At 33.4% G+C, this 10,401-nt stretch overlaps 1 protein-coding gene across 1 annotated transcript in view; it reads left to right on the forward strand.

The window, feature by feature from the left end:
* The first annotated feature begins 65 nt into the window (after positions 1-65).
* The window catches only part of LOC108770194 (patched domain-containing protein 3), a 14,235-nt gene continuing 3,899 nt past the window's right edge, over positions 66-10,401 (forward strand). Inside the window, 2 exon segments of the mRNA XM_018521635.1 lie at positions 66-348; positions 9,883-10,181. Coding sequence (XP_018377137.1) covers positions 176-348; positions 9,883-10,181 — 472 coding nt within the window. The 5' untranslated portion in view covers positions 66-175.

Genomic DNA, 10,401 nt, shown 5'->3' on the forward strand with positions numbered 1-10,401 from the left:
CGGATTCGGTGTGGTGCCTCCGAGCGTGAATTCGCTCGCTTGCACGCACACTCGCGGCTCGTCCGTTCGGGTCGGCTAACCAGTCGGTCGGTCGGTCGGTCGGTTGGTCAGGCAAGAAAACCAGCCACGGGAGCGTCAGTCAACAATCGAACACGCGGCAGTGAACACCGCCGAAATGGAAACTCGCGTCGACGGGCGAACGACAGCGATGGCGATGACGGAGACGGCCGTCGCGTCCACGGCCGATGACGACGACGAGCGCCGACGAGGATCGATCGCCGTCACGTGGAGTCGCTGCAAAAAGCTGCTGCTCGATTTTCACTTCAACTCCGATCGGATATTTTACTGGTGAGTGCGCGGAAGTGCGGGACCATTTCCTTTTCCCCTGTCCACCTTCCCACCCCTCGTCGTTTGTCGGTTCCGCGCCAACCGGAAGAGCCTGGATGCGCAATAGCGCAATGAGGGGGAGGGGAACGCCGCTCGATTCTATCGCTCTCGATTCCCGGCAATTCCCGGCGAGTCCCGGTTGCATTCACTTGCACGGGATCTCGCTATTGTTTATTGTCACGTTCCGTCTGCGCGTCTTCTTGGCAAGCTCCGAATTTAGCCGCAGCTATTTTCTCTCTCTTGGTATATTTACATATATATATTTTAATCGTAACGTATTCCCCTTTTTTTCCCCGTCTTTTTCGTGCACGGTTTTGCTGCATCGATAGCTGAGATTTGACCTGTCTCAAATTGAATAAATAAGCGCGACACGGCGCAATCGCAAAAAAGAACGAGCTCTCAAAAACGAGTCTCGCTCGAATGCTTGTAGTTAACGAAAGTCAGGCTGTTTACACTTTGCTGCACTTTTCGCGGTTAAAACGAAACGTCTGTATAAAATACGTATGGCAATAAAGTTCGATGAATGAAGGAACATAAATACTACCACCCAAGCAGAATAACGTTAAAATGACATTAAAATGAATCGGAAATGATTGAAAAATTACTTTTAATGATCATTTTGATATTATAGTGATTTGTTGTTCTGCTTGGGTCACTTAATTAATATACAAATGATCTTTATTGTCCTTCAAAGTAATCCCTTCTAGAGACAATACACTTCTGACAATGCTCATACAGCTTGCACAAACTCTGTGAAAAGTCATCTTAGGATATTGTCTTAAGTTTTGTTATCACACAATCTCAAGTCATAATAATGTCATAAGGGCATCATCATGACCTTAGTTGTTGTAAAATTATTTTTAAGAATCAACTGACGTTATGATGACATTATGACTTGTGACATCGTTATGATTAATTATGATTCTTTCTATATTCTACCTGGGATTCTAATTCAAAATATATATATACACTGAGAGAAAAGTACAAATTTTAATAATTGTTTGTATAGTACTAATATAACATTTATTTACGGAAAATAAATATTTGCTAAATAAAAAGTAGTAATAATTAAGTCACAAATTAATGATTCTTGTATCAAATAAATACTCAGTTAGCACCGTGACTATCTTGTTGTTAACATGCTGCTTGCTGAGTATACTTTACTAAGTACACTGTTAGAAGTGTTCTTAAATTTCATTAACTTTTAAGTTACACAATTGAATTTAATTTGAATTTAATTTCATGACATTACATTAAATTTAATGTATTTGTAACTAAAAAGTATATTTATGTACATGTACATAAAATTTAATGTATTTTTCATGAAAATTTATGAAATTTAATGTACTTTTCATAAAATTTTATTAAAAGTACATTAAATTTCATAAATTTAATATACAGGTTCATTACATTTAAGTAACTACACACTGTAACTAAATTTTCAGTTAAATCATTCATTACTTTTAATTTCGTTCATAACCACGAGCTTCATTTGCATGTAAAGGAAGCTCATGGTTACATTTCTAACAGTGTACGTGCTCCTACCAGAATTGTAGCAACTGAGTCCGCATTTGTTGGCAACTCGATGCCTTCGATGTGACATTGATTTGACACCTTTAGGTAGCAACTTGCCAGCAATTTGCCGACAATTGTAAAATCTTTATCATCAAAATTCGTACTATTGTCATCATATTATCATACTAAAATCGCACAACGCTGTCATATTGATGACGACGCAAGGTAATGGCTGCGTTCAGCAGAGAAAATTAATCAGTTTTAGCGCTTAGCGATTCTTTAATATGATTGATTCTTGCCTTTAGTTCTTTGTTAAATCTAAGTGTTGGAACCAATCGTATTAAAGAATTACTAAGCGCTGACTGATTAGTTTTCTCATTAAACTGCTGGCAATACGTATGCACATTGTTGTCATCATGTTGCTACAATGTCGATAAATCATTGAAGACAAATCTACGGCAAGTTGCCGATATAAGCAATAACAGATTTATGCGATTTTACTGTTAACATTTAATAAATATTCAACTGGCACTATTTAAACAAATAGTTACCAAAAAAGGCATTTTTCTCTTAGTCTACGGCGATTCTTAGGTTTATTCGCATCGTATTCTTCAATGCGCTCGTTCATCGCGACTGGAGTGAGTAGGTGTTATGGTAAGAGCATGTTGGAACACATAATTGGAACACATGCGACGCAAACAAACTTCTAGAATCAATGTTGCATTACTGTTTTGTATCATTCTCTCAGGAGTGGTTCACTTGCCCACTGCCAATCACAGCGACTTCTGCGTAGGGAGGTTTTTTAAATATTTTTAGCGCTGTGATTGGCTTGTACGCAATTGATTTGTGTGCAATTATACACCCCCTATTCTTTCTATAATCTCACTTCTTTTTTGGAGTAAGATTTCACTTCCTTGGAGTGAAATTTCACTCAAAACGAGTGAAAATTGCCACTCTTTTTCAAGAAGTGAAATATTTTCGCTCTTCTCCAAAAATTGTTGTATTTTCACTCTAAGGCCCAATTGCACCAATGTAACTTTGATTTTAAACGAGGCTTAAAACTTTTTATCTCTGTCTTTTTTCGGCTTTAAAATGAGACAGAGAGAGTATTAAGTCTCGCTTAGAGGCAAAGTAACCGGTCCTTGGCGCAACCGGTCCTTAGATTGAGATTTCACTCCAAGAAATTTAGAGAGATACACTTCCGATCTTGTGTTTCCTAAATTAAAGATGATGAAAGGGACTCGATTCACAAATATTTCGAAATCATGAGATAACAAGACTACACTGTTAGAAATTTCTCAATGAATTTTAATTAACATGTAAAGGAAGCATGTGGTTATGCACGAAATTAAATGTAATGAATGATGTAAATAAAAACTAAATTACCGTAGTTTTAAATGTGATGAACGTGTGTATTGAAATTAATGAACACATTACTACATGGGCTGAAAAGTCCCGGAATTTTTAATGAAAACAAGGGTTTTTTGGGCAAAGTTATATTTATTCCTCAACATAGTTGCCTTCGAGGGCGATACACATGGTATAGCAATTTTCCAACATTTCGATGCCCTTTCTGTAGTACGAAACGTCCAAGCCTTCGAAATATGCCTCGGTTTCCGCGATGATTTCCTCATTCGATCTGAATTTCTTTCCCTGGAGCCACCGCTTGAAGTTTGGGAATTCAGTTACAGAGAAATTAAACTTCATTCACCAATGTACATTAAAAGTTAACGAAATTTAAGAACAGTGTAATCATGAGATAACAAGGCGATATCCAAAGATGACTTTTTACAGAGTTTCCGCAAGCTGTTTGAACGCTATTAGAAGTGTATTGTTTCTAGAAGGGATTACTTTGAAGGACAAAAGTCATTTATATATTAATTAAATGATGCTTATTTTCTCATAACATTCCCCAAATTTTACTGCCACATCACGTATAATGTATATATATAAATTTCCACAAAAACAAAGAAGAATTTAAGAGACGGAGTGCAGAGGATGCAAGTAAATGCGAAAACGAGCGAGACAACACAAGAGCGCCCTTTTCTCTTTTACATTTACTTACAGATGTCGATACGTTTGTAATTGATAATTCGATTCGTAGAGAAGATAGGGAAAATCGAAGACGTTGAAAAAACAGATCGCTGTCAGATCGAAAACAAGAATCGCATGAATAACGAATAATGCCCGCTGGTCAGATGAATCGGTCAGATATAAGCCTGGAACGTCTCATATATTAGATACAACTCCACAGCTATAACGCGAGCAGAAAAGCATAACTTAGATTTTGGATTCATGAAACACATTTTTACGAAATAATATCTATCGTCTATCCTCATGTTTTTGTAGCTCTTGCATCGCTTACATGTCATGCATTTATAAGCGCGCATTCTACTTGGAAGAACAAAGAGAGAAGTTGAACTCGTGAAGATATTGAAAATCGAAGACTTTGTTAAAGAGACGGGTCACTGCTAGATCGGAGAGTGACAAGAATTGCATGAATAACAAATGATGCTAGTCAGATGGATGGTCGGTTAGATATTAGCCTATAGGAATATCTTACATATATATATTACAGCTTTACTACTGTAATGCAGGCAGAAGAGAAGAACTTAGATCTTAGCTTAGATTTTAGATTCATGAATCACATTTGTACGAAATAACATCTATTATCTTGCGCTTTTGTTGTCTACGTGCTAGATGTGTAATTCCTGCATCGATTACACGCGTCTAGAAATTTTCCTTGAAAGAACAAAACAAATTAATTAACCCAGGAATCTGTGTATATAACTCATATATTTAGGTGTATATATGTCAGAATTAATTGCGAATTAATACGTTGGGACACGTATTATTATTTATCATCTTCTGTGCCGCGTCACTGATGATCGGCCACACCGGACTTTCCATTTATTTTGGCTACAAAAAAGGAACATATAAATTATAAAATAATTTTTGATATCATATATATGGATACATAATTATACGTATATGGTGTTTGATGCAATATCGATATATTAAGTTTGGTACTTTTTCTTTATAATAATAATTTTTGTAATTTTTTTACCACTATGAAATAATATTTAGCAAATAAAGTAATCATAAACAAAAATACTATGACAACCATGCAGTGCGGTCAACTCACTAAACAGGAATATATAGATATGTATTTTTTGTGACGTTAAAGGAATACATAAGTCCTTGGTACCTATCAAAATGTTTTGTTATTAACACATGAATAAAACAGAACTGTGAAAAATAAGATTATGAAACAAAATTATTCCAAATCATTACGCTATTTTAACCCGGTGTCATTGTGGTGTTAAAATGTTACGCGGACGTTGAGGTGGATCATGATAATCCGAATATTTTTTCTATCTATTCTCGCAATGTCAACAATGGTTTTAGAAAGTCTTAGCTCCAGCTACAGAGCGGTTAGTTAAAATCTACGAAGTATGTAAGAAAATACAGATGTTTAAAAATGTCTCGGGTCATTATAACCCAACCACAATGACACCAGAGTAAAATTAAGAAAATGTTCTCAGAACTAATACGTTCCAGAAAGCATCTATCATGAAACAAGTCGCTGAATGGATTCCGATCGGAATTATTCATTTTTCCTAGAGAACACAGTAGAAATCTAGAGAACAATAGAATAATTCCGATTGGAATTTATTCCGAATAATTAAATATAATACATACCTAATGACGGGCCAAAGTTAGCGCATGTTAAAAATATCAAAATGCATATTAACGTAACATAATATTACATCGCTAATATCTGTACGTATTGCTAATATTTAAATTGCTATTCCTAATATTCATACTTGTTATTGCACGTCACCTTTATTTTCCATCTATGAGGGATTGACAGAGGACAAACACGATCAGTTACGAGATAGATTAGACTGATCAAAGGGAGAGGCCTTCGGGAGGAATCGTAGAGAGACCTTGAGACATTTCAAGGTCTTCTTAAAACCTTTGTTATAAGTCCCCTAATCTCTAACTCCTAGCGTATGTTATTATTTTTTCTCTATAATAAATGCGACAAATCTTCATTAGTATTTATATTTTCCCAGACAATGGATGTCTAAAAGACGTCATAAAGACATCTGTTAGAATATACATATACTCTTTCACTCTTTTTCAAGACTGGCTCAGTCTTCATTGTTTAGAGTGAGAGTTCACTTTGAAGAATTTAAAAAGTAAAAGATATCTGAAAGACATCATAAAGAGATCCTTTAAACAATGTGTGTTGTCTGGGTTGCTGATAGATATGTTTTATGTGATAACGATTTCTGCAACATTGTGTTAAACCGGAAATGAATAAAACGACCGTTTCGATATGTACGAGATACGTGGCAAGACTGAAGAAAACGTGATATCTTAATTTTATGCGAGAGTAAGTTTTCCTACATGAACATAATTTATTCGCTATTATCAAAAATAAACACAAACATTGCAAGAGATAGCCCTCAAGATAAGCGTGCTACTTACTTACTCTTGTCGATTCGCTGTAAACGGAAAAAGGAAAAAGTGTGTAGTAGTAGGAATAATGTATCCAATGCATAATATTAAAATGCAAAATATTAATAATTTTTTCGCACAATCACACGCATGTTTATTTCGAAGAGTTATACTATCTCTCACCGATACACCATCATCGATCTCTAAAACAATCAGATGCGATCCCAGAATTCTTATCTTTATCATTATCTACTATTTGGAGGAAAAACCAAGAAAAAATCAGGTCCAAATGTTTGTCAAAGTATTCGTTTTTACAAAAATGATCATATTTTTTAATACGATAACGGATAATGCTTATCACGTATCTCGATGCATTTGACGTTATGTTGTTTTAAAAAGAAATTCTTTCGCATTTAAAATTGCATCCGATATATTACGATTACACGCGACTGTCGAAATTAGAGTTGCTCATCCGCTTTTTGCAATACCGTAAGTCTATTTCGCGAGTCACATACATCAAGATAATTATTTCTAGACGAGAGAAGTAGATGACGAGATATCGTCGCGTGTATTAACTGAGTTAGCGCGGGTTTCAGCTAATTTTCGCAATGTCGCAGTGAGATCGCACGATTCATATTGTTCATTAGCAATCGAGTAAAATCCACGAGAATGTTATGGAAATAGACTCCATTCGAGCACTCACCTTGTAAAAAATACGACTTTAGCAAATTTTTCAAAAATCTCTTTCGAGGGGGAGATTCTTGAAGTCTAAATCTCTTTAGTTTTCGCTAACGTTGACAAAATTACTTTCAAGTTTTTAGCAACAGCACCGAGCACTAAAATGTCAAAATTATGTAACAGAATATGTGTATACTTACTATAAATAGTTCACGGTTTTGTGCAAGAGCATATAAAGACGATTTTCAAGATATCTAATTTTCGATACTGAGTTCGAATCTGCCATTGAAATATTTTCATTAAATCCGGTTTTTAAGATATAAAAAAAGATTATATTTTTTCTAATATATAATGAAGTTTTATTTATGAAATTAGAAAAGAAATTAGAAGTTGAACGTTTAATTTTTATTCTTTATATGATTTTGAATTGATTTCGTATATATGGATTGATATATTAGCAACCTTAGCATATCTTCGTATCCAATATCTATAACATTTCTCAAATTTTGATTATCATCAAATCTTGATAGAAACATTTGCTTTCCTTATCATTTATCGCACACAAATTATTCAGAAAGAAATACTATATCTTACAAATTCAGCATATATGCTTTAAATTCGATAAAATTTTTCCGACAATATATTCGAACTCAGGCGCTCCAAAATACTTTTAATAAAAGCTATTTTTTTGGACTAAAAATTATTTAAAATTTGTGAACTCTAGTGCTATTAAACGGATAAAAATAAATTAGTTATAAATTATAAATGACGTTGAAAATTTGGTGAATATTTCTGAACGAAGTTATTTTGTGATACTTAAATTTTATTAATTTTCGTACAAATTCTACGTTTTTTGAAAGTTAATTTTTTAATAATTTTATTGAAAATACTGCAGTATTATTGCTCTCGACAACCATCTTCGAGATACGTACATAATTTCACTAATGAATTTCAACAATATTTATCTAGGTGTTTTTTTGCTTTTATTTCTTCACGCATCTCCTTTATCTTTATACAGAGCATGTTCATGAAATCATTAATTTTTAATGTGCATCACATTAGATAATTTTTTGAAATTTTACGCGTTTTTAGAAATGTTTTTAAAGTAGCACGTCTGATAATGAGAGTCAAAAAGAGAGAGTCTTATTCTTAAGGTAACGCAAAACAATCTGAAAGGTTTGTTCGTATCAACAGGGTATATATCTGCTTGATATAATTAGCGATTAATTATTAGCTTAATTGACCTAGATGATAGCGGGATTAATAAAGTTGGATCTCGTGTCAACCGGGACTATCTGATTGCGTACAATTCTAAAGTCACCTTGACTGTAATATCTAATTTGCAGTAAGCCGCAAGCAAAATTCAGTTTCAAAATCTCAAGCTTTTTATAAATATCAAACAACTTATGCAGGGTGTCTCTGATAGACAAATTGCGACATCATATTTTACAAGTGAAAATAAGAAAAAAAAAATTATATGAAGTTTGGCTAAAAATGCCTTATTACAAAGTTATAAACAAATATTGAAATGAGACATAAAATTAAGAAATAATGGATTTTTCATTACACAGAATATAAAAGTATAGGTACATTTCGTGTATGAAAAAGATCGAATGCGTTTATCTCATGTATGTATATTCTCACATCATATATACTATCTTTAAACGATTCAGTATCTGTTCGTAAATATTTTTTAGCCTTGAGACAACGGCTATGAAAAGAATAGCTTCGATTTTCTTTGTATAAAATAATAACTGCTAACGTTCAAAATGCTAATGTTCCATCACAATGCCATCAAAATGTTTCCATTTAATATTTGTGCATAACTTTGCATGAAGTATTTTTAGCTTCTTTATGCAACAAACTTTACACAACCTTTTTTTTTATATGGAATTGCAAATCTCGCAGTTTTTCCGTTAAATCCTGAAATAATCCGTTTATATATATATATTTTAGTTTATATAACCCGTATATTTGTTACATATCTATGTAGGACAAATTAAAAAAAAGAAACGAATTCAATAAAGCTACGAAAATTAATAAGTAATAAAATTGTATTTCCAGTAAAAATAAAAAAGTGAGAAATATTGTTGATAAAATCAAATTACGCAAACTTAGTAAACCTGACGATGTCTGAACATTCGGTTGAATTAACTGGAATTTTGGTAGAAAATGAATGATCCACAGAATTCTGATCAAGCCTATTAAATTTCTGATTAAATTTAGTTAAATTTACTAGAATTCTAGTATAATCAGAAATCTAGTAGAAATTAACTAGTTAAATTAACTAGAATTCTAGATCGTTCATTTTCCATCAGAATTCCAGTTAATTCAATCAAACATTTTTCTTCGTGTGTGCTTTCGCATTATAATTCATAGATCATTGTCCCCGACTTAGTCAGCTTATCGATTACTATCGTCTGATGGTCATATTGATCATGGATTGAATTTATGATTTGATCTATAGTGTCTGACTAACGTTATGTTCAAGTTTATATAACAGCATTTTCGAATACGAATTGACGCTTTATCGAGTTTATTTTTATTTAATTAATCGAAGCTTGTACTGCAATAGTGAGCTAAGGTATTTTGTAAAAACGAAAAATAAATATATTTTCGTATTACTTTAACTTTAGAATTTTTCTCCGTTTTTACAAAATGCGAGTTAACTCACTTGTTGCAGTAAGTTCTTCAATTATTAATTTTATCTATGTGCTACACACACACACATTCATTGTTTTAAATTTTTACGATTGTTCAATGTTATGCGTTCATTTTTTATTTGTCTTAATTAGTTCAATTGTCTTCCATTTTCTTTATTTTCATGTCTTTCAGGGTCGGATATAATATAGCTACAAAACCGTGGCTTTGGCTAATAATTTCCCTGTGCCTAAATCTCGTCTTCGGTCTCGGACTGTTACTCTGGAGGGAAGAGATCGATGAAGTAGAACTCTATATGCCAATCGATTCTGTATTTCGCAAGGATGCTGCATGGGTGAAGGAGCATTTCCGAGACGATCTCAGGCACGAAAGTGTCATCGTCACTGCTCCTAACGTGCTGGATCCCGAAGTGCTGCGATCGGTACATAGGCGATCATGAATTATACGAGTATCAGCGAAGGTTCTTTTCTACATTAATGCACACTTCTCTCCGCGATAGTTAAACTAATTGTCGTCACATTCATTCGAAAAACTTTCGCAATAAAATCTCCTTGTTACATTTTAAGATACTTTTAAGATAAAAATTAATCAGTGATCATTGAGATTATCAAATTGATACATTCGCGTGGATTTTTTCTTTTAAATTAAACTGTATACACACACACATATATTATATATATAAATATATATATA

This window comes from Trachymyrmex cornetzi, unplaced genomic scaffold, assembly GCF_001594075.2.
Source record: "Trachymyrmex cornetzi isolate Tcor2-1 unplaced genomic scaffold, Tcor1.1 scaffold99, whole genome shotgun sequence".
NCBI classification, from domain to species: domain Eukaryota; kingdom Metazoa; phylum Arthropoda; class Insecta; order Hymenoptera; family Formicidae; genus Trachymyrmex; species Trachymyrmex cornetzi.